This window comes from Ailuropoda melanoleuca, chromosome 1 (genome assembly GCF_002007445.2).
Source record: "Ailuropoda melanoleuca isolate Jingjing chromosome 1, ASM200744v2, whole genome shotgun sequence".
NCBI lineage: Eukaryota > Metazoa > Chordata > Mammalia > Carnivora > Ursidae > Ailuropoda > Ailuropoda melanoleuca.
Window position 1 is genome coordinate 192397716 of NC_048218.1, and position 24321 is coordinate 192422036.

Consider the following 24321-nt stretch of genomic DNA (forward strand, 5'->3'; position numbering starts at 1 on the left):
GCAGGGCTCTCTCGGCCCGTCCTGCTGTCCTGCTCACTCGGCCCCTCCCAGAGCCACTGCCCACGCTGGGCCCACACCTGGGAGGGCTCGGAGCCGTGGAGAGGCGAGGAGGGCAGGCTCAGAGCCAGAAGGAGCGATGGAGTCACTGGTGCCCCTGAACGTAGAGCCGCCCTTTCCCTCTGGCCTGCCTCCCCACCAGGGCCCGCCTTCCTCACCTTTGTTCTGAGCTGGGTTGTCAATGCTGAAGTGCCCGTTCCACACGACCGTCAGCTCCACTGGCAGGTTGTTGATCTCCATCCCTTCATAGGAATACTGCAGCCAGGTCGGGGGTAGGAACGACACAAGCTGGGTCACACAGATTTCTAAGGAGAGCCGGCTCTTCAGCCTGGGGCCCTCGGGGGTGCTCAGAGCTAAGGACCTGCCATAACTGTATGTGAGTCGAGCACATGCGCGGGTGTTCACCTTGGGAGATGTAGCTCAGGGAACGGGGTGGGGGCAGGGGGCACGATCCAAAGGCAGGGGAGAGGCGAGGCCTGGATGGGACACCCGTTTGGAACATGGATTCTCTGAGCAGATGAGAGCGAGCTACTCGTCCCCCTTCCGCGAATGCTGGCTCCCACCAGCTGGGCTTTCCCAGTGTCCTCCCTCACGGTCCAGGGGAACCCCGCCATTAGGCCCCCACTAGGCCCCCGATTCAATTTGGGAACTTTAATTTCTAGGACAAATTCAGAGGAGGTGGGTGCTTTATCAAAGACCCGGAGAGGGCTGATCAATTCCCAGTCTGGGGTCGTGGGTGCAACACTAGAAATGAAGGGCCTGTACTCTTCAGGGGCTGAGCTGATGCGGGGGAGGAGAGAGGAGAGCAGGGTGGAGCTTGCAGGTGAGGTGGGAAATCCTGTGGACACCCTAGGCACCAAACCTGGAATCCGGGTCAAGACTCTAAAGGCATTCGCTGGCTCAAAGAAGCCAGGCCCCAGCTCTGTGGCTGCCCATGGGGAAGCTGCGTCTAGGCCTGCACAGGGTCCGCGCTGGGTCCTGCTTCCCTGCTCTGCTCTCCTCAGAGTCAGTGCCCTACCTGGCTGGGTCTCTGTCTTGGGACTGAGCACTGGGGGCAGTGGGGGGGGGAGGGGAGGTGCCAGCCCCCCAACATCCCATCATCCCATAGCTGTCTTCTGATAGCAGACACTTCTCAATCTCCAGAGAAGGGGGGTAGGTGGCAGGACTCTGAGCCTGCCCAGGGCAGCATTTCCAATCGGTACCTGGTGATTTTCTCATTATTCCACCAGATTCTGCCCTCCACAGGGGTGGATGGAAGAATGGGAACGAGACAGGTTTTCTGTAAAGGAGGGGCTGAGGGCTGGCAATTTGCTAGANTCTGTAAAGGAGGGGCTGAGGGCTGGCAATTTGCTAGAGGGGTTCAGTCCAGGAGACCTGGTTTGAAGTGGTGTTTGCAGAGCCAAAGGCTCTTTTAACTTAGTTGAACGTTGGAAGGGCCGGGTGTGGGGGTGTGACCGCCTCAGAGCTGGCTAGCTGCTCGCGCCTCACTGTGAGGAGGGCAGCCACAGAACCTCGGGAATGCACAATCTGGGGAGGGTCTCCAAGCCTGCCGTGGTGCCTCTCCCCCCGGAGCCTATTCACAGAGATTTCTAGAGGGGATGTTTGTAATCCCAATCTGGGAAATTGCCTTAAGTCCCGCGTTAAGCACGTGGTCCAGTGTGAATATGCCATGACACAGTCCTCACGCGCATCACCGCGATGACGTCCAGCCTTCCTCAGGCTCTACCCCAGCACTCCCCAGTGTTTCACTAGCTCCCTGGACACACGTGCCTGGCCAGGGACCCCCATTCAGGGTTCTCCCTACAGTTGGTGGTTTGCACTGTACCATCCCCCCTCTCATGGAATCTCCCTTGTGACCCATGACACCTGGGCCAGCGCCAAGGTCTGGGCTCAAGCCATAGAATAAAGCAAAGCTCCCAGCACTGCAGAAACAACAGTGGGGCCTTTGATGATCGCTTCACTCAGCGGGTGACTCATAAACCTTTTGCCATGGAGTGCAGTAATCAACGCCCCAGAGATTTTGTCCTTTGCTTCTGGGTCAGACTAGGTCGCTCTAAGGCTTCCTTCCCTTTTTCACAAAACCTCTCCCTCTCTAGACTGGGGGTTCTCAGGGTGGTCTGTGGGCCCCATTCATCAGAATCATTTAGGGGGCCTACATGCAGATCCCAGGGCCTCCCCCCAGACCTGCTGGGCTGGAAGATGGGGATGCATTTCAAACAACTCTAGTGACTCTGGTGTTGCACGGAGTTAGAGAATCCCCACCCCCTGATGACGGGTGTGCAGGATGGGGGTGCAGGAGCAAGAGATGGGTGGGGCAGACGAGATCGGGGAAGGGGAGAGGGAGGGAACACTTTTCCAGATCTCCCTCCCATCCCCTCCTCTAGCCAAGCTCCACTTCCTTTCCTTCTCATCTCCCTTCCCGTCTCCCTCTTCCAAGTCCTCAGTGTAGGGAAGGTGCTAAGGGCTGGCTTCAGGCTGTTCTGGACTCTACTTCTAGAAGGGATGCTAGTGTGGGGTGGGGGTGGGGGCTGCTAAGTCAGGACCCAAGCCTGGCTCCTGCTTCTCAGGCCAGGGTCTGGTCAGGATTCAACGTGGAAGCAGGGGGTGGTGACCAGGGGCCCATCAGCCAAAGATCAACAGAACATCCAGGGCTCTCTCAGGAAGGCCCTGAAGCCCCCCAGAAAGCAAGGTAAGAAATTCTGCATATGTGTGCATGCGTGTGTCCGTGTACACAAACGAGTTCACACGCAGCTGGCCTGAGAGGAGCTCAGAGCATCAATCTGTATGGTCTGTGTGTTCATATGTGTGTACACGCATACACACACACACTGCCGCAAAGGGGGTTCTGCAGGGCCCACCTGTGTGCACGTGAGCCAATGACGTGAGTCTCAGTTTCCCCATTTGTCAGGTGGGGATTACAAACAGCACATACCCAACAGGACGCTTCGGAGGGTGAGAGATAACCATCGTGGCTCTGAGCACAGCGCCTGTCCCCTAGAATGAGCACTCAAATATGACTGTGTGTTTTATGTCTATGTGTATACATTTGGGGTTGCTGTCCAAAAATATGTTTGTGTTTCCTGTGTTTATGTTTATGTGAAGTCATAATAGCAGACATTTATCGAGTGCTTACGCACCAGACACTTGGTACATATGGAGACGTGTGCATATGAGAAGGCTTATGTGTTCTGGAGTGTGTGTGTGTGTTTATATGCATTCACTTTTCGAGGAAAATTGAAAATAAAAGATGTCAAGGATCAGAAAATGTCTGGCATTGCTGTATCTTTTTATTGCCCATTCCGGGGATCTTGACTGTGAAATATTATAGAAGTCATTAACCCTGGGTGCTCCCCACCACCCCCTCCGTCTCTAGGGAGGTCACTCTCATTCCTGCAGGCTCTCTCCCCATGACCTGCGTTCCGCAGGGGGAGGGGGCCTACAGCTGGGATCCTGGACCACTGGCCCCCACCCCCTCTGCTGCACTTAGCATTTATATAGCTCTCTGTAATCAGTGGGCAGTTAATCTGCACAAAATCCAGAGCTGAGGGGAGAGTGTTGCAGGCTCTCAGGGGCCAGGAGGTTAAGTGTCTCAATCAAGGTCTGGCACGCCACAGCCCAGCTCGGGGATGACGTCGCTCATTACCTTGGGAAAGTGCGAACCTCTACCTTGGAAAGCAAAGACAAGATCTATATAATTTGGGTGTTCTTTCTTCAAACCATTCCCTGTTCTGAGCTCCGAGATATTGTGCTGAAAAATGCTACCATTCGGGTGGACAGATCTGAACAACATAAGAAACCAGTGTATGCTCCATGTCTATCTCCAGGCCCCCAGAGGGCTCGGCAGACCCATGCCCAGCAGGGTTCCAGGAAGGCAGGGAGGGGCCCAAGTTACCTCCCCACCGGTCTCTCCATCCTTATTTTGCACGTGGTAAACTGGGACTCCAGGAGAAGATGGGCGGCTACTGTGGGTTGGTGGGAGCCGGGCCTGGAGCTGGCTGCCCCCTGCGGCCCACTCGCTCGCCTGATTGCCAGTGACTGGGGGGGCAGCTCCTGGGCTCTATTATTAGCAGCACTTGTCATTTGCCTGGAGCCTTGGTCTAAAGGAGGCCAAGAATCCCCACAGTTTCTCCTCTCTCCAACTGCTGCCTGTGAACTGCCCCGTTTTCCTCCCACAGCTCCCCCAGGGCTCTGGCGATGGCTGGGGCCTGTCCCCAAAATGTGGGCTGGAGGTGACCTGCCTGCCCACCCAGCCCGGTGTCACACCCATGAGGAGTTTTCCTGGGTCTCTTTTCTTTCTCTGCTCTCCTCTGAGACCTCTTTGATGGCACTATCCACTGCCATCACAAACCCAGGGTTTCTGTTGGATTTCCCCACCACACCGCCCAATTCCAGAAAGCTCAGGGATGGAGGAAGGAAACAACATGACTCCTCCCATCCAAGGTACATCAGACCTTGTTCCCAGGGATTGCACTCAGGCTGGGTATAACGTGCTCAGGTGCTATTTTTGCCCAACTTTTGATGGGGGTGTGTGTTATGAAGCTGGATTCAAGTTCTGAATTGGCTACTTACTTGCTGTGTGACCTGGCGCTGGTCATATGCCCTCTCTGGGCTTCAGAGATCCCCTCTGTCACAGGATCAAGTATAGACCCTCTCTCAGTGTCTATTCCTGCCCTGAAACTATGTTGGCCTCTGTAACTGTGGTATTGTAACTATGTAAAGGAGGCTTGCCCTGGATTATGACCCTGAAATTGTTTAAGGAAGTCACCGACGGCAAGAGGCATCCTGGCCCAGACCAGCATTTCAGCTGGGATCCCTGCAAAGAGAGGCTCCTGGGAAAAGTCAGAGCCAAGCCCACCCTGGACTGCATGATTCCAGCGGGTCCTGGTAGATAGAGGGGACTTTTCCTGGAATTGACCCTTTGTGGGGTACACCTCCTGTCGCTTCCGTTTCTAAGACCTTAAAGTGGTACAGAAAAAACTCCCTCACCAGCTTCCTCACGAGGGTATTGAAATAAAACAAAGGCTGAGCTGCTTTGGAAGCAGCGACCTCAGGTCCTGCAAACTGGCCCCTGGTGGGGGGGGGCCTCAGATAATGGCACAGGTACCCCATGAAGTACCCCGGATGAGGGGATCCATCCATCTGTCAGGGCTCCGTTTTGTGCCTTTGTCCCCAGGAGGCTCCGACTTTGTCCCCACAATCAGGACAATTTGACCCCTAGTGGACTCATTCACGAAGTCGGCCTCGCTCAGGAGTACTGAGGACAGTGGGTCCCAAGGCACTGAGTTCTGACCAGGGAGTTTATAGAATGAACTAAGGCTGCTATATGGAGTGCCCTGCTCTATTTAACTGGGCCAGATGAAGCCCAGGGTGGGGCCCGTGAGGTCCCGTCTTGTAGTGTCTGGGGAAACAAGGGCTCAATCATCAGAGGCCACAGACTCTGTCCTCCCTCCGGACACCTCTGGGACCAGGTTCCCTGGGGCAGTGTCTATGGCAAAACAGACTTTTCTCTGGGGCCCGCACCCCCCTCTGCCCTTCACTGACTTAATGTGGGGCTTAGGCTTTTTCTTCCCACAGGAACTCACTTATCTGGGGGAGAAGCACTTGAGCCAAACCCTTGGGGCTGGTCTGGTTGGCCTCAGGATTTATGAGGAAACAGGAGGTGTTTAATATCCCCTTTGCTCACAGGTTTAATCTGGAACACTGCAGAAGTCTGCCAAACAGCCTGGTCACCAGGACAAAGGGGAGCTGTGGGGACACGTCTGGGGTTTCTGAGGTTGGGCCATCAATTGTCAGTTCAGTTCCTGCAATGCTGAGTGACCTTGGGCAAGCATGTGGGCCTCTCTGAGCTCCATTTACCCCTAGAACTTTTCCTGCAGGGAGAGTGAGGTATGCCCAGGCGCTGCTCTGTCCAGGACTCTCCATGTCCTATGTCACATCTCCAAATACAGTCACCATATACGAGTACCCAGAAGCAACGGGAAGGATGAACGGGAGGCAGGGAGGCACAGGGGGGGACCCTGAATCCAGATCCAGCCCTGCCCCATCACCCCCTCCTAGATGGGTGACCTTGGACATGTTTTTATTCTGGGCAGGGGCGAGTCACCCTGAGGTGCACGGAGCTTCAGCCACTTTCCAGGCCTGCCCACGTATTTACCTTTGTCTTTACTACATTTTACTCTTAAAAGAAGGTCCCCCAAATCATATAGGTCTCAGCCCCACAACCTAGACCTGCCCGTCCTTCTGGGTGTCCAGTTTCTCATTTGTACAGTGAGGAAGCATATTACGGTTTCCTACAGCTTGAAAATGGTATGAGTTTAAAAGCCTAGTTAATGTTTGTCTTTGAGCATCTGGGTGCTGAGAAGTAGCCCAGAAAGAGAATGAGAGAGAGCAGAGCAGCGGGCAGGGAAGGCCACAAGGTCAGGAGAGTAGCAGCCGGACGGGAAAGGTGATGGATAGTGGGAGCACGTGGCACGGTGTCCAGGAATCAGGCGATAGCCATTGGGACCCGGGGGCTGCTGGCCCGTTGTTGGTCGGGCACGGACCTAATGTGGATTTTCTAAACATTGGGAAGGTTTGTGCTGATCTGAGCAGCACCCTCTGGCTAGCTCCGTCTGGTTCCCCTGCTCCCTTTGCAGGTGTCTGGTCTGTCTCAGAAGCCTTCTGTGCTGGGAGATGGCCTCTGTGCAGGCATAAAGGCAACAGCAGGCCTTTAGGGCCTCAAATGAGGCACTCAGGTCTGCCCTGGTGGGAGGGCAGGGCCCAGGGACTCCAGAGCTTGTCTCAGGATGGAGGATGGACACAGATGTTCCCGGAGCCTAATAGGCCCTGAAAATACCTCTGCCCATAAACAGTGCTCGGCAGCCCCATGGCTAGTCCCCAAGCCCCTGTGGGTGCAGCCCCTGCCTTGGGCAGACACTTGGTGACCTCGGAGTCCTGCACTGTGATGGGGCGAGCGTCTGAGGCTGTGCTGGGCAAGCAGGGTTGGAGGGAGCAGCTTGGCAGGGAGCTGGACTGTTTGGTGGGTGTTTGGGGAAATCCTGCAGAGCTGAGCTGACTTGGCTCTGGAGAACGAGGATGGGGTGGAGGCAGGGGGCTCAGGCAGCCCGGGGGTGGCGGGGCCGGGGGCACTCACAGAGGTGTTCTGGCACTGCACGCTGGAGCTGTTGAAGCGCAGGGCGGGCACCCTCTGTTCGGTGCCCTGGATGTTGAGAATGCATTCGTACCCGCGCTGCCCGGACTGCGGCTGCGGGAGGTTCTTGGCCTTCAGAGTGATGGGCTTGATCACCTCCACGGGCACCAGGATCTTGTCCACTCGCAGCAGCTGCGGGCAGTCCTGGAAGAGACAGCACGGCTCGGGCTGGGGAGCAGGAATCCGAAGACAGTGCAGGAGCTTCTCCAGACACAGCCCAGATGTTTGCCCTGCTCTTCCTTCCCTCGGACACACCCGCAGAAGGTTCTAGGCACTGCTGCCCATCCCCAGCTGAGCCAGATGGCTTCTGGGCAGGCTGGCCATCAGAAGCATGGTACTCACATCCTTCTAAGGCTGCTGCTCTTGGCAGAGGCTTCTGGCCTGTAACCCCAGCCCTCCTCCCCAGCAGAGCAAGGCAGAAAGGAGCTGCGGGGCAGCGGCGGACTGGAGGGGTCTCAGGCAATCAGACAGCTGGAACCGGCCCTCCTGGGTCTAAAGGCAAACATGAGCCCCTTCTGTTGTTGAAAGTTGGGAGGGTGAAGACCCGCATTCTAGTGTCTGTTGAGCTTCTGACACACTATGGAGCCCGGGGCACATCACGCCCCTACTTGGAGACTCAACTTCCTTAAAGGTCAAGCAGATGTGACCCAAGGACCCATCCAGCTCTTCCCAGTCCTGGTTCCGTGAGATGGGGTGGTCTCACGTCTGTCCTTCCTGATTACCCTGGAGCCTTACTACAGGGGAGCAAGTGCCCCAGGTCCATTAAACGACCCCCTCTTCTTCAGGCTGCCGGTACGTTTACTCTGCAAAGCAGATAGCAGACGACTGGTAGAGCCAGTGGTCTCCCTGCTGGATATATACCCGAAAGAATCGAAAGCAGAGACTGGAGCAGATACCTGTTCACTCCTGTTCATAGCAACGTCATTCACCACAACCAAGGGGTGCAAGCCACCCAAGCGACCATCGGTGGACGAATGGATAAACAACGTGATATAAACTGACAATGGAATAGGATTCCCTCTTAAAAGGAAGGGAATCTTAACGCACATTACAGTGTGTGTGAATCATGAAAACATTATACCAAGTGAAATAAGCAAGTCACAATAGGCCAACGATCATATCATCCCACTGGTACAAAGCACAAAGAATATTACAAAGAATAATTAGATTTATAGAGACAGAACGGTGGTTTTTGGAGGGCGGAATGGGGAGTTAGTGCTTAACGGGGACAGGGTTTTGGTTGGGGAAGACAACAGAGTTCTGGAGACAGATGGTGTTGATGGTTGCACGACAGTGTGAACGTACTTCAAGCCACCGAACTGCACTTAAAACTGGGGAAGATGATAAGTTTTCTGTGTATATTTCTCCACAATTAAAAACAAGTGAAAACACAGAGGAGCTGCAGGAGGGGAGATGGAGCAGAGTGCCGAACTGGGCACATGGTCCTGAGACGCTAAAGCGCACGGGTCTCTGGGGCCTCGGGGTCCCGCAGGGAGAGAGTCTTAGCAGCTCTGTCCTGTGCCCCTGCCTCGGCAGCCACCTCAGTCCCCCACCCCGGCCCCAGCAAGATGAGAATGCAGGACACAGAGAAGACAAGGATGATTTAGTGAGTAGGACGACGCTCAGGACTGGAGCGGGAGGCGTGTGATGCTGGAGAATCAGGAGAGAAGATCTATGAAAAGCAGGGACTTTCGAGCCAGAGGGTCCTGACTGCACTCTTCCCTTTTCCTGAGGCCCTGGGCAGCTCTCCTCTCCCTAAAGCATGCACCAGCCTGCCCTCCCCTCCTGCTCCATCCACACTGGCATCATCGGGGAGCCGGGTCTGTGGTTGCATTTGGAGCAAGAGAAGTCCGGCATCTCCGGCTCCCATCTCCGACAGCAAAATGTTACCGCCCACAATCAATGCTCAGGAAGTGTCTGGAATCTGGGCATGCTCTAGACCAAAACTAACAGATCCCTTCTATTTTGCAAAGGAGGAATCGAGGCACGGAGTGGAAACATCATGGCTCAGTATCATCAGGTGTGCTGGCAGCTGAAGAAGCTGACTGCCAACCCACCTTTTTCACTCCCCTTAATGAAAGAGGCAAGTTGCTACGGGTGGGCCAGGACCACCGCAGAGTGGGTGGTGGGTCTGGAAGGATCTCCCCCATGCCCAGCGGGGACTGTGGAGCTGCTACACCCTCCCGTGAGGGCTGGGACCTTGCCTGGGGCTGGGCTGCTTCTAGTTCAGGATGTGGGCAGATGCGAAAGCCTCTCTTCCCTGTAAGATTCTCTCTGAGGCTTGGCGCGCGTTCTTGCGTTCTTTAATGAGTCCTGATTGCCAGTGGCCCCATAAAGACCTAGTTTGCATATAAAAAGGTTGGCAGGTCTGAGAGTAAGTTCATTAATAATAATTGGAGAGGCCCAGCGCTGGGCCGGGCCCATTTTCCTCTGGTGGCACTGATGATTGACCCCAGTGTCCCTCCTAATTGAAATGTAAAATGGCAATTTTTCCCTAGGCAGCAAGGCATGAAGGGACCATTGCCACCACACTGCCCCCTCCTCTCACCCTGGCTCCTCGGATCCCGACCTGCCTCACATGGAGATTCCAGGTGTAAAACCACCCCTACGTCTGATGCTCGTGGGAAGTTCCCGAGAAACCTCCCTGTTTCTCTCTGGCTTGTGTCCGAAGACCTCACTTCAAGCACATCCACCATGACCTGGGGCTCAGCCACCTCTGAGAGCCCTTCACTAAGCTGGCTGGGGAGTCACTAAACTCTGAACGCAAGCCTATCTTCCTCCTGCACTCTTGAAAGGGCTCTCATCATTGCTTGGCTTAATTCCAAGTGGGGATTAAAAACTCCTCCAAAGGGCTTTTGGGGCGAGGGTATCCCACGAACTGCCACATATAAAGCATCTGACATGGAGGGAACAAGCTTTCAACAAATGTTTGTCTTTTCCTCCTCTCCCACTGCCTAGTTCAGGCCGCACCTTGTCCCTCATCTACTCCCTTTTCCTACATCACTCCCAAAGGACCCATCTCTCCTGCTCCCGCCTCTGTGCACGTTTCCACAAATACCCCACCAACTCCCACTGTCAGCTTTCCCACCCCTGCTAGGCTGAACCTGACGACTTCAACAGCTCCAAGTGCCCCAAGCACAGGGGGACAGGGACAGAGGCCCCGAGTCTGTCCACTGCTCTTCTAACAGCAGCCCCCTCTTCTGGAAGGTGACATCCTACAGCAGCGTGTTCTCTGTGCTCTGAGACGGGACCTCTGCCAGCCAACCATGTGGCTTTGGGCAAGTCCCCCAAACCGTCTGGGTCTTCTCGGCCACAGAATGAAGAGGCTGGTTTGGATCCAATGAATTCTATGGTCCTAGTTCTATTGTTAACCCAATAGATGACTTGGGACACAACATTATATAGCCTTTCTAAAGCTCAGTTTTCCTGTCTCTAGAATGGGATAACAGCGCCTACTCAACTAGCTCTCAGTGTGGTATTCAAACGTTGCTCAGCTGCACGAACACTGGAGGGGGCTGGCTGGTGGAGGGACCTTCTGGAAGGGGCCATTTATCTCCCGGTAGGGAAGTATTTTTATATTTTAATAACTAGCACATTGCAACCCGGTAATCTTACAGGCTGTATGGCTCTGCTAGGCAGTCAATGATGCTGTCACGATTCTAGTTAACACAGTACCAGGGGTTCAAGGATTCCATCCAGCGTGCTTTCCACCACCTCCATTGCCTTCCACGTGCTTTCCCATTTGCTATCTTGTTTCACAGCCTAATACCTATAACTGCCCCCACGTTCATGATAACGGAACTAAGGACACCAGTTTCCTCATTCAGTTCCCACAATGATGAACAAAATACTTTCACCTGATCGTCTTCCTGACCTTTGTCCCCAGACGATGATCCAGGCCCCATACAGAATTCCTCAAAAACTTAACACTCTTCTCTTTTCCAGGAAGAGATTTCTCTGAGCTATCATTTGAGAGGGCCAGCTCTTGGAGGTGGAAAGCACCTGCGTTTAACAAGACTATGTGGAGACAAACGCATACATTCAGAACCAGAGTCCCTTGGAGGCTGCTTTGCCCGTGGCTACTCTCCGCAGTTGTAAGAACTGCGAGTTGAGAGTGGCAGTGGTTTGAGGTGCAAGGAAATCTTGAACATCTTGGCTTTCAGGCAGTGGCTCCAGTGGGCTCCAGGTCAACTGTCCAGCCCCACACATGTTTTTGGTTTTCACTGAAACGCACACAGAAGTAGAGATAGCATTGCTAATTGCAGGGGGCAGGGACATCAAGCCAAAGTGTGGAAGCAAAAAGAGGCCTTTCCATCCTCCCTGTCCAGCATGTCAGTGGCTGCTTTACACAGAGGTGTCATTGCATATTTAAATAATTGAACAAGGACATAAAGCATGCAGCTGAGCGGAGAGAGAAAACACTACCCTTAGGGCTGGTGCTGCCTGGGGAAGGGGGGGGTAGGCTTGTGGATTTACAGCCCCCGGTGTGTGTACAAGATGAGGGCTCTAATTCTCCTGGTTAGTAAAGTAAGAATGGGGAACTGTGAAGCTCTGGGGGAGTGCGGGGCAGGGGCGGCTCCTAGGGGCAGCTAAGGAATAAGTGATTTGTGGGGCACGGCTCGCCACTAATGTCACCTCGGCCACCATCAATTCCGAAGAAGCCAGCCCTAGCCCTATCCAGCCCCCCCCCAAATTTACACTCACCTTCTCAGACCCATGGTGCCCAATACAAAAACGTAACACCGCATATATTTTCTTGCTGTTCCCCAAGTTTATAATGCCATTAGTGTGATCTACGATGGGCTGGTTTATGGAGAGAGCAAAGTAATAATACAGAAAGGAAATACCCATAACCTCAAGGGGGAGCGGTGGGGCAGACGAGATTGATGGAAAGTGCAATTGTCTGGAGACAGGGCAGCCCGTGGAGTGGGGGTGGTGCATGGGTTGGAAGCAAGTTCTTTAGCTGGGGTTGGCTTTGTTTTCTCAAACAAGGGTGAAGGGCATGCCGACAGTGGTTTTGTTTCCTTGGGTTGGGCCCCAGGAAGGGCTCTTCTTGCCAGAATCACTGACAAGGTAGCTGACCTGATTTCCCTCCAGAGTCCAGTGGGGGTAAATGCCCTTGGCCTGCCCTGTCTCAGGCATGGGACTTACTTAAGTCCAGGGGCTAGGACCCTGCCTACCCTGACCACTCTTTGGTCTTGGAGAGGACTGACAATGGGGGCTGACAGGGGTTATGATACCCATCCTGTCTACAGATGCATGTCCAGGGTGTGGGGGTGGTAGGGAATGTGAGAAGACGCTTTCTAGCACCGCTTTGGAAATCAGGTAGAATTCATTTTGCCTCTTCTGATCTTATACCTGCTCTCTGGAGTAAATGCTGTTTGAACTTCCAGAAGAGAGGGCCTGTAAGAGCTTTCTCTCTGAGCCTGTGCACCATGGGCCTTCCAACAAAGTCCATCTGGTCTGACGCCCAGGGAAAAGCTTTAGCAGCTGACTTTGCTTTTCAGTTTAGATGAGAAATAACAGTAAAATCATCTATGGAGGATAAATTCTTATCAATGGATTTGCTTTTCCAGGGAAGTTCACCTTTGTTCCCTATGGATTACCGTTATTATGCGTGCAGGCCTGATGGGGGCTCAGGTCACCCTGCGGTGGAGCCGGGGGACTTCAAAGCCATTCAGGGACCAGAGGCCCTTCCCGCCTGGTAGAGGTGGGGACATGGCCCTGTTAACAGCTGCCCCCGGGAAAGGCTGTTCCATTGGGAACCAGGAGTCTCTCCTGACTCTGGGAGAACAGGGTCAAGTGCAGGAAGACTCACCCCACACCGGCCTTCCTTGCCTTCCTCTCTCTTTTCTTTTTGGTACCCAGATCTGGCAGCCGATCTAAAGACCCAGCCTTGTGATTGCAATGCCATCATTAGTGGAAGCAAAATCATTCCATGTAACTGGAATACAGTGACTATAAACAACATATGTTTATTGGGCATTCTATTTCTAAGATGTGTAATTATGCTAGAATACTTGCCACTAATATAATAACAACAATGATCGACCAGTTCTCTGTTCCAGACCAATAACTTCACCTGAATGCACTCTTTGTTCAGGGGGGAAAAAAGAGGTAATTCAACATTCCTGGTGATAGTCAACAAAGCCAGTGTTGAAATGGGAAGATGGGAAGACGCAGGGATGAAAGCCTTCCTGGGGATACAAGATGGTGCTGGGGTGATGAAGAGCCACCTGGCCGTCTCCCTCTTGACTGACAAAAGGGCACTCTCTGCGTCCCCACACTCAGATGTTGAAAGGAAATGAAAGCCCAGGGACTTGCAGAAGAATCTCTGGGCCTGGCTCCCCCTTTCATCCTATGGGGATGGGTCTGGGTCTGGACGTCCAGGGGATCTGCAGGCCCTGAGGCTGAGTGGCAGTCACCCTGGTAGGTGGGACGAGGAGACCGCAGCCTGGACTTGAGCACTCACCCTCTGAGACCACTTCTTGGGCATGGACCGTTCCTTGTACTTTCCAGCTTCTTTCCACTTACAATTGAAGAACTTTAGAGATTGTGTAGACCAACAGTCCTGTTTTACCCATCTTTAAATGCAGACTACAGACGTCTCATGCACCTTGAAACCTCTTGCAATGCCCTGCGTATGGGAAATGCTCAGGACCTAGGTACTGTAGGAAGAAAGGTGACCTGTAGGGGAAGCTTTGAGTACCATGCTATGAATAAGCCCTTCCCCTGGCGGCGGGGGGCGGGGGGGACCCCTTGTGTCCAGGGGCTTCTACAAAACCATCTTTCAAATGTGTAATTTTGTTTATGCCTTATTCCTGCTACTCTCTCTTCCCAGAAACAAAAATTAGGAAAACAAAACAATGACATAAAAAAAAAAAAGTCATCTTATTTCCATTACCAGCCAGGGGATTTCTTTTAAAGCTCTGAGCGCAATGACCTCCTTACATGACCCCAAATGGCTGGATCAGTCAAGAGCCCACAAATATTTATTACTTCTTTTCCCTTCGGTACATTCCCCAGGAAGATGCCACTACAATGACCATCAGGAAGTGGTCAACTCTGCATTCTCTGGATTCTCCTCTATACTATACTCAAAATGGCCCCGGTACTGAGCTGGGGGAAGGCAGCCTCCAAACTTGGACCAGAAACACAGCCCCAGAGCTTCCTTTTCTTAGAATAAGTAAACATCCAGGAAAAAGAGGAGCAAAAGTGACTTCCATTCAGTGATGCGATGAGGGAGGCATGGTGATTCCAAGTGCCCCGGGAGCCTCTTGCAGTAATGGCCTACCAGGCTCACCATAACACAGCTCGGGTGAAACGCAAAGTGTCTGAGTGTGGCCGTGGTAGGTTAGTTCATCGCCACCTTCCACTGGCCACGTTCCTCCAGGCCTCTTCCTTTCTTGGGAGCCCGGGCATCACAGCCTCCGAGGTGCTGTGCCTTGCCGGTAGCCTTGGGAGGTGGGGCATTGGGCCTGGCTGGCAACGGGGGCACTCGAAGACATCGTCCTCCTACAGGGATCCCTGAACTGTCCTGGGAAACATGGCGGGCTCTTGTTTTATTCTCTCCTAGTTCTTTCCCCTCCTTCTGAGGGTAGATGCAAGCTTCTTTTATGTATTTAAAAGAAAGAAACTTGGGACAAGAGGAGCAAACAAGAAAGAAAAAGCAGAAATTTGAAAACCTTCTTCAAGGTAATTAAATGATTAGGGGCCTTTGAAATCCACCAGATAGCTCAATTGTTTCCGCTTTCATCTGTTTTATCCCTGGGCCTCTCCACACAGGACGCCTGTGCCAGATACACCAGTCTGGAAAGCTGGAGAGGCTGAAAACCTCTTTGTTTCTGCTCCCATCAAATCACTTGCAGGTTCCCAAATGAAGTAAGAGGTTTGTTCCTGGGCCTCAGCCCCTGGGCTTGGGGGGTGAAGCAGACCTTTCTGTCCCGACCGCATGCCCCGAGACAGAGGCTCGGGGTTGAGGAGACTGGACAGCCTTTTATCAGGGTGTCCACGCCAGTGGTGTGCCCTTTGCTGTCAAACCCACGTCTGTCCTACTAGCTTCAGATCCATTTTGTCTTCAAGAGGGACGTGATCGACACCTACACGTTCGCTTCACGTTCCTTTTTAAAGCCGACACGTACTCTCTTTCCTCCTTTTCCCCATAAAGTGACCACCTAGTCCGGGTCTCTTTTCTCAATTATGACCCAGAGCAGCCATTTCTAGCCATAGACAGAGCTCGTCGTAGAGGGGGAGGGCTTTACGTCTGAAGACTTCCACAGACTCTTCTTCCTTCTCTTTGTTTCTCTCTCGTCGGCCCCTCATGTGCTGCCCTTAGTAGGATCATCATCTCCCCGTGACCACCTCACCAGTCCTTGCCTCTACCTCGAAAATCAATCGCTCAGTCCACCCTCTATCTGTAGAACTCCTGCTCGGCCATCAGAGCCCGGGGAAATGGGATTTGGAGCTTGGGGTTTCTCATTGCCAGGAAGAGCCCAGTCACTGTCCCCGTGGGCTGGCAGAGCCCCACGCTGCAGGTGCTGGTAATGGGAGTACATCACGGATCCCTTTCAGCCTCAGAGACAAGACAGCTCCCCTCCTGCCATTAAAGGTTTGGCCAAAGCTAGGGTAGAAGTTTGGGAGAAGGGGACAAGGGACAAGGGCACTGTGATGGGCCTCTCTGTTCTCACCATTCCCTTCCTGTCTCCCAAACATCTTTTATGCTTCCTGCACCGGCTCTCATTGCTCTGGGGTTTGCCACGTGGTCATGGTACCCTGTGGGTATGGGAAGGGGCTGGAAGGTACACCCAAGGCTGGGGAAGGGGGTGAAGATGTTGGAAACTGTCTGAGTCCATTGTTGACGGAGAGAGCGTGGGCCAGCCTGGCAGCTCTGTTGCTGCATTCAGTGGGGTCTAACCAACACACAAAGATATATATAAATATCTTTCTATTCTAAGTAACCACATTCTAAAGCAACCACTCTGTTCTGTCCTACTGGCCTGATGGAGGGAGTCGCACAAGCACCATAATGGCTGAACAACAACAGACTTTTCCAAAGTATTTTTATACCCATTATCTTTGAGGTCCTTGCCCACAAACTTACATCCCAAGAAAGGCAGCAACATAGGCATAGATTATTTTTATTATGATGATGAAAATGTTCAATGATAAGAATAGGGTTACCTGGGTGGCTCAGTTCATTAAGTGTCTGACTCTTGGTTTTGGCTCAGGTCATGATTTCGGGGTCCTGAGATGGAGCCCCTTGTTGGGCTCTGCACTCAGTGGGGAATCTGCCTGAGATTCTCTCTCTCCCTTCCCCTCTGCCCCTCCCCCATGCCACTATGTCTCTAAATAAGTAGACAAACAAACAAAAAAACAAAAAGAAACCTTTCAAAAAAGAGAGACGAAAGGAAGGGAGAGAAGTGAGAAGGGAGGCTNGAATAAAAACACAGCTTCTTAATCATGAAGCCAACTAGTGATCCCCAAATGGTACCATGCTATAGAACCACCAAGCACCAAGCCCACCCCCAGAGTTTCTCATCCAGTTGGACTGGGGTGGAGTGGTAAACTTTGAGTTTCCAACAAGTTCACAGGTGATGCTGATGCCACTGATCTGGGAACCACACTTGGAGAGCCACCACTCTGGCTGGTAAGTTGCCTATTCTTTCTTTCTTTCTTATTTCTCTCTCCCTGTTACTCAACTTGTCCAATTTGATCTCAGATATGCTCTGGGGACAAGGCTCTGAGGGACAGCCAAGGAGTCTGTACATAGTCTTGCGGTGTACTTACAATTACTTCTATCACACACACACACACACACACACACACACACCCATCTCTCTGGGATTGTTCTAGAACTCATCCGACATGTGGAGGGTCTTCATGGCTCGAGTGACCTGGAATGTACCTTTGCATATACCTGACCCTTCAGGACTGACCCAGAGCCCATTGGCTCCAGCACAGAGCTTTGTGTGTTTACTGCTTTCATGAAGTGGTCCCTTAAGAGTCAGGGTTGGGGCAGAAGCAGGTCCTGTGGAATTTGCCTGTTTTCCCTTCTTAAGGGCAGGCTTGCCTTGTGTGGCCCGTACTCACGGCAAGTAGCACTCTCCACACGAGGTGCCCAGACCTACCTCGGGCAGCTTCACTCGGCCCTCCTGGAAGGAGCAAGTCTTGGGGTCATGAGTGCAGACGTGCCGGTATTTGCACCAGTGGCATCGGTATGGGCTCTCAACGCAGGACAGGCACCTGCACACAGAGGAGGAAGAGGCACAAATCGCAGAGCCTCAGTGAACCCAAAGCAGAGGGCCTAAGACTCCTGGGTCTCGCAAAATATTTTTTAATAGTAAGAGAAACCACCTTCCAACACTCAGGAAGAGCAGATCCGATACAAATTTGTCCCTTTCTGCTCCAAGTTCTCAGGGTGCCCAGAATCTGTGGCCTCCTCCCCCTCACTCAGGTAGGTGAAAACCTTGGTCCCCAATGGCCTAATCCACCACCCTCCATCTCACAGTGCCCTCTTTTGTTGAACTGGGGGACAATGAAGTCTGGAGTAGAGGGGTTCATCCGGAGAGCCCATACATTTAATGCCAGGAAAGAAATCGAGTTTGAATTCCAACTGACTGCAGGATCTCACTGTTGAGGACCCACATGGACCCACTGCGTCAGAGGAAGATTCTAGGCTGCACTCCAATGCAGTGGGTTCCCGCACAGCACAGTTAGCAATCCTGTTTCTACACTCCACCCCCAAGAAACAAAGGCAATGTTATCAGAGCTTCTTCCTGCTTAAAGCCCAGTATGGTTCCTGTCTTCCAGAGCTTAAAACCCAAACGCCTTGCCCTGTGGGCTGAGCCCTTTACAATGTCCAGGCCCACTGTCTCCACATGTGTTTGCTATTTCAGTCGTGAACAGGCTGTGCTCTCCCCACGCTGTCCTTCTCCCTGGGTACCACTTCCCCTTCCTTCACCTGCCCATCTCTTCTTCCTTCTTTGACCAACGGAGAGTTGGTCACCCTGGGCCCTTATCCTATTAAGCACTTTGTTTATGTCTCTGGGACCATCCTGGCCTTGCTGTATCATATTTTACTTATTTACTGTCCAGTTCATCCACTAGGCCATAGGCCATGACTTCTAGAAGCAGAGCTTGAGTCTTTGAGTCTTATTCATTGTTGGCCCTTCTTGTCTAAGGGCACTCCTTGTATCCAGTAGATGCTTCAAATTATTTTGTGGACTGCATGCATGATTTTATCTATCTACTCGGCTTTCCTAAAGGGGCAAAAGGGGAGCAAGGGAAGAGGTCACCAAGTGGTAAAGCCATGGGCTGCTCTGTGACAAGAAGCAAGAAGAGAATGTTGGCATTGAAGCAACTTGTTTTTGGCTGGGAGGCCTGATGGCCTCTTAATTGGGGCCTCACAGATAGCCAGGCTCTGGACTTACAACTACCATAACCAGATAGGCAGACTATCACCCCACCAGCCTAGAGCCCAGAAGTGTCTTTGGTTATGTGAACTAGCTTGTTCTATAGGGAGAAGAAAACAGAAAAGCATTTTAAAACAAGCAGGGCTTTATGAAATCAGGTCCTATGGTTTTCAAACTATGCTCTATGGATCGCTGGGGGTTCCATGGAGCTTTGTTGGAGACAAGGAGATAGATGTGTGGGGTTCCAAGACAGAGGAGTCCCAGGACCTCCCAACCCTCGAATAGAGTAGCTCCTTCTTCCGTCTGTTTTGTATATTGGGCTTCCACACCTCATTTTGGTTGGAGAAAGGTTTCTAGGGCTTGTACCTTCTCAGTCTGGTCCAGTTCCATCATTTCAGAGAGGAGATAATCACATAATAACATAATAACAGCAAACACATGAGCAGTGCCCAGACAGTGGCTCTAAATGCTACGCCTGTAACGGCTCTTCCAGTCCTCACAGTGTCTTGTGGACCAGGCAGGGTTGATGCATAGGGCAGCGACCAGGGGGGTCCCAGGCAACTGCGACTCTGCCCCGAAGGGCCCTGGCCATGTCAGCGGTGAAATATTTGGGTGACATTCCTGGAAGGAGGACTACAGTTTCCCCACAGACAGGGGACACTGGGACACAAAATGGTAAAGTTTCCAGCTGGTCTGACTCCAGAGCCCGAGACTTGCCCTCCATGCCTTCCCCTGGGAAGTGGACGCCTCAAACAGGGCCAGGGTTAGAGCTGGCACCCGCCAGCATCTGCCCCACTCGGACCCTCCACAGCCCGAGTCCTGCTGCGGCCCGCCGGGGACTGGGGAGAGCCGAGCACTCAGGGCTTGGCCTGGACATAGAATGGGGGCTCCTCTCCCTCCTCAGACCCCTCTTCTCACCCAGGGTGCCGGCTGCTCTGTTCTTCAGGTGGGGGCACCCTCCTCCTTAACAGATGGTGGGAACAAAATCGGGTTAGACAGATGCCGGCAAAGATGTATGGGCTAGGGATTTGGAGATCCCACCCCACAGGGGTGCTCATTCCTGCCTCCTCCCGTTAACCCAGTGGGTACCAGAGGAGGGGCCCTTCTCATCCCCCTTCTCCCTACAGGGCCTCTAGATGGCAATTCCTTGCCAACAGTGCTGGCACCTTTGATCTCTGGATGAACCTTGACCCCAGGAACAGGCAGCTGAGTGAGGCCGGGGGCCACTTACGAATTGTGGACGCTGCAGTTGTAAAAGACAAAGCTGGTGCTGGCAAAGGTCATGCCCGTCTCCTTCGACTTGAGCTGCAGCTGGACGACATGGTGGTCCCCTGTGGGGTAGAGCCAACCACGAGTTCAGGGGGAGGCCAAGACCCCATGGGAAGGTCCCACTGAGAGTGATGCAGGCTGGGAAAGGGGAGCCTGCTCCACCATGGGTGCTCTCAGCTCTGACAGGACCCTGATTCAGCAGCGTGCAGTCCCAGGACAGCCCTGAGAACATCTGCAGAGGGCGCTTCTGGTCTATCCCTCAGTCCACGCTGTGTTCCCGGCACCCACCCCTCATATGCTTACCAGCTTCTCTCCTGTCTGCACACTCTGACAGGCTTGCGTGCGTGGTGTCCACGCCAGACTCACAGAATTACACACTCACACATTGATTAGCTACCAGGACAAATGTGTAGACCCTTTGTAACTGTGCCACAGGCCACGCGAGAGGTTTGGTATGGATGTGCGTGTATGCGTGCACATGAGTTCATTCCCCAGCTCCGTAAGGAGACACTCTGGGCTGACATCCCCTCCTCTGGTGGGCTCAGGGCTCCATTCGGGCGGGTGTCCCTGGAATCTTCAGCTGGCGCCAGGGAGGAGCTGGAGCCCATGTTTAATTCACAGCCCTGACCCCCGGCTCCCACTTCCAGCCTTGTTCTATGCCTTCCCCGAGAGTCTCATTAATCAATCAGCTCGGAACAAATGTGACAAGCCCAAATGGGAGCGCCAACATGGAATCAATCTGCCCAGGCTGGGCCTGTCCCTCACCAGCGTTGAGCCTCTGTCCACCCCTGTTCCTCCCAGGGCAGCTGGCCACGAATGTGCAGCTCTGGGAAGGCACAGCAGCGTGGGGGTGGCAGGCAGTGGCCCGAGATCAGAGACCAGATGAGCCCTGGCACCCCCACCCCTGCTTCTGATCAGCTTCCCCTCCCCCACTGCCCCTCCATGCCCACCCTCTCATGCTCCAGAACCATCTCTGAACTCAGCCGGCACATTCGGATGCTGCCCCAGCCTTGCCCTCCCTCCGCTCCCTTTGCAGCTGCTCCTCACCGAGGATGATGCCGCCTCCAGGATGCTCACCTGGTTTCAACCGTCATTTCTAAGAGCAGCGAAAATACACTTGAGCCTCCTCTTCTGTATCATACCCACCAATGCACCCCCCGCACTGACTCTCCCATGCCTGTGGGCTCCCTCAATGCCCCCACGCCAGTCCCGAGTTCTCATCAGGACAGGAGGAAGGACATGCGGACATGCCACCCAGCTTTGCCTCCGGGGACCACTCACCGTTCTCGGTGATTATCCGGGGCACCTCCTTGGCTGCTGGGGAGTAGCACTGGATCTGATTGCCTACCACCAGCCCATCCATCTCTGACAGGTCCTCAAAGGTGCAGTTGACGCCAGCTGACAGCTCCGGGACATTGTATGTCTCCAGGACCAGCTGCGAACAGCCGGACAAGGGGAGAGAGAGGAAGAGAGGGAAGTGGGGAATGGGAGGGTATGTAGTAAAGGAAGAAAGAGGGAGAGCAAGAGAGATCAGAGAGAAAGAAGAGAGGGAAAACAGGAGGCGATATTAACATAGAGAAGAAGAGAGCCAGTTGATCAATCACAGGACATAGAGACAAGGTGGTGGGGTGTTAAGAGACAGACACAGAGGAAACTTCATTACATATGAATGGAATGAGCTCCAGGGAAGGGATGCTTAGGGGATTTGTCTATAGAAAGAAAGGCTGGCAGGACTGAGGTATTGCTGGCCAAGCTTCTCTTCCATTGTCCCCAGTTTTGGAAAAATGGCAAACCAACCACCAAGTGCCAGCACATGAATATGGGAGCCATCCTGCCCGTTTCTCCCTCTGCGCATACATCCTCCCCATCTTACAGACAAAAATGGAGTTCTCCACACCCTCCCTTTCTTGGTCACCCTTTCTATCAATTTATATCACACTTTTCCCTGTCCTTCTACCCATTAAACAGAAAGCCTCCACCCCCATTTTCCTGTGCATGTTCCCCTCTTCCATCTCCAGGGACTCATCTGTTAAAGCCGCTCTCGAGCAGCTAGGCTGGTTAGGCGTGACCCAGCTCTCCTGAGGGGCCTTGGTGGGCGTCGGTGGGGAGAGGGTTCTGCCATGTCCCTGGACCCAGATCCCCCGGCCCTTACCAGGACATTGTACTGGGAAACAGAGATGTTGCTGGGATGGACGGTCAGCCGGACACACTGCTTCATCTCAGATGCAAACCTGCGGGGCTCTCGGGATCGCTCACAGCGCTCCTTCCGGGTGCACCTGGGAGGGACAGAGCGACGCGTGACTCAGAAGACCACTTGCTCCAGCAAGGGGCCAACGCGGAGGTCAGGACCTGCCAGCGGCTCCCAGGATGTGTCCAAACTCAGTGCGTCCCGGACTGACCTTTCTGCCTCCTGCCTCTAGCCTGGTCCTCCCCGACCATGCTCGAAGTTGAAAGAGATGGCAATTCTAATCACTTGTTGCCAAATGCAGAAACTTGAGGGTCATCCTAAAGACCCCTCACATCCTCCTCAGTCACATAAAGAGCTGTGGGGTCCTGCTGTTCTATCTCCCCCCTCGCCTCAGCCCTGTCTCTCTCCTCCCCTCTTACGCAGACCGAGACTGTTCTCACTGTATATACAATACACTCTTTCAGATTTCCTCTCCTTGAGCCGCCGGTTCTGCTCTCTGGACCACCCTCTTTCCACATTTGCTCTGTGCATCTTCTACCTACGCTTCCAGACATGGCTCACTACTGTGCATCCGCAGTCTCTCCCCACCACCAGCCTAGGCAAAGTTAAGAGCATTTGGGGGTTTCTTATAGTCTAGAACTTCTTTGATTCTATGATAATTACCAGCAGCCCTCTCCTTCCAGGTGTGAGCTCCAAAGAAGAGACTCTGCCTGACTTCTTTTGGGATCCCCTGTATATCTCATGTCCAGTAGACAGAAGGCAAACGTAAGTGGGAGGGAGGGAGGATCGAAGGAGCAGAGTGTAGCACTTCAAATCATGTTCTGGGGCCAGACTGCCTGGGATCCAAATCCCAGTTCGCTGGCGCGGGGTAACTGCTAGGGAAGGTTTCTATTACTGCTTAGCATCCTGTGTCGTTCAAAGTATCCCGTGTCACAGGTGGACCACATCCAGGGTGACCTGGGATCCCCCAGGCCTAACTCATGGGGCTTGTGAAACACGCACATGAGAATCATGGCCCTTCATCCAGATGTGCACATCACACACAGGGGAAGGTGCTTAAGCTCTCCGCGGGGGCCAGGGCACCCCTGCCTTCCATCCCCGGCTTCAAGTGGGAGTTCACTGTACACATGTATCTGAGCTTCAGGGAACAGCGTCTTAGTCCAAGTCAGATAAGCCATGGGAATGTGGACCTTCACTGAGCTGCCGCGATTTGGAAACCGTGGGCTCCTGATCTGTGTGGGGTGAAGGGAAGCAGGGTCCTCAGAGGGACAAGCTGGGTAAGCTAGGACGGCAGGGAGATCGTTCCTGAATGGCTGATCTGTTCTGGCTAAAGAGAACAGAGTTCAGGGGAAGGAGGATGTTGGGGCTGTTGTGGGAGAGGAAGGAGCACCAGGCAAGGAGTTCAGTCGGAACCACAACAGCCAGGGATGTCATGTGGAGCCCACATGGGGAGCAAATACTGGGGAGGGAGCATCTGCCTTGAGATACAGACAGGTGAAGGGTGGGGCCCGAGATGAGGGAAGAGAGGCTCCAGGACACCCTGAGCCACTCCTGGGGTGACTGGGCACAGGGGAACACCACCGGGAAAGAAGGTACCCTTGGCTTTGGTGGGAAGGACAGCCTAACGGTGGAGAGTCAGGGGAGACTTCGGCAAATGAAGGAGAAGTCACCAAAAGCACGGACTAAAGGGAGAAGAGGAGACCCAGGGACNAGACTAAAGGGAGAAGAGGAGACGCAGGGACAAAAAGGATGGCCACAAAGTAAATTGGTTGTGTAACGAGAAAGTGGAAAACAATTCTGAGTAATACAATCATGGCCGCTGGCCCCTGAGCACTTCGTCCGCACCACAGTAAGAGGGTACGGTTTATGTCAAAGTCTCTCAACAATGTCGCAAGGCAGGTACCATTTAAAAACCCATTTTTATAGACCAGGAAACTGCAGAAAGGTGGGTAAGTCACTTGCCCAAGGTCACCAGCTAGTCAGAGAGAACCAGTATTTGAATACAGATGAACCCTGGAGCCTCTGCTCTTGACAGCTGTACTGTACCTCCCCGAGGCTTCGAGACTGAGAAGTGAGGGACGGACCCCCTTGCTACAGACTAAACCCCTTTCCCCACCATCTTGATGTTCTCTTCATGTTGCTTGAGGCGATTTCCAACTTTCCCTTCAAGCTTTGTCTCTTGGCTAATTGCTATTTTTGCCTGCCAC

The 24321-nt window shown here is 53.3% G+C and overlaps 1 protein-coding gene across 5 annotated transcripts in view; it reads right to left on the reverse strand.

Moving 5' to 3' along the window:
- PLXNA4 (plexin A4) overlaps positions 1-24321 on the reverse strand; it is a 537871-nt gene that overhangs the window by 73864 nt on the left and 439686 nt on the right. For all 5 annotated transcript variants that reach the window (XR_004629007.1, XM_034672299.1, XM_034672298.1 and 2 more), the window contains 6 exons: positions 22079-22202; positions 21208-21361; positions 19889-19988; positions 17374-17488; positions 7190-7390; positions 216-312 (listed from right to left, as the gene is read on the reverse strand). Coding sequence is in view for 4 of the 5 variants with exons in the window: in XM_034672299.1 (XP_034528190.1) it covers positions 216-312; positions 7190-7390; positions 17374-17488; positions 19889-19988; positions 21208-21361; positions 22079-22202 (791 nt within the window). In the remaining variant the exon portion in view is untranslated. The remainder of the gene's footprint in view (positions 1-215; positions 313-7189; positions 7391-17373; positions 17489-19888; positions 19989-21207; positions 21362-22078; positions 22203-24321) is intronic.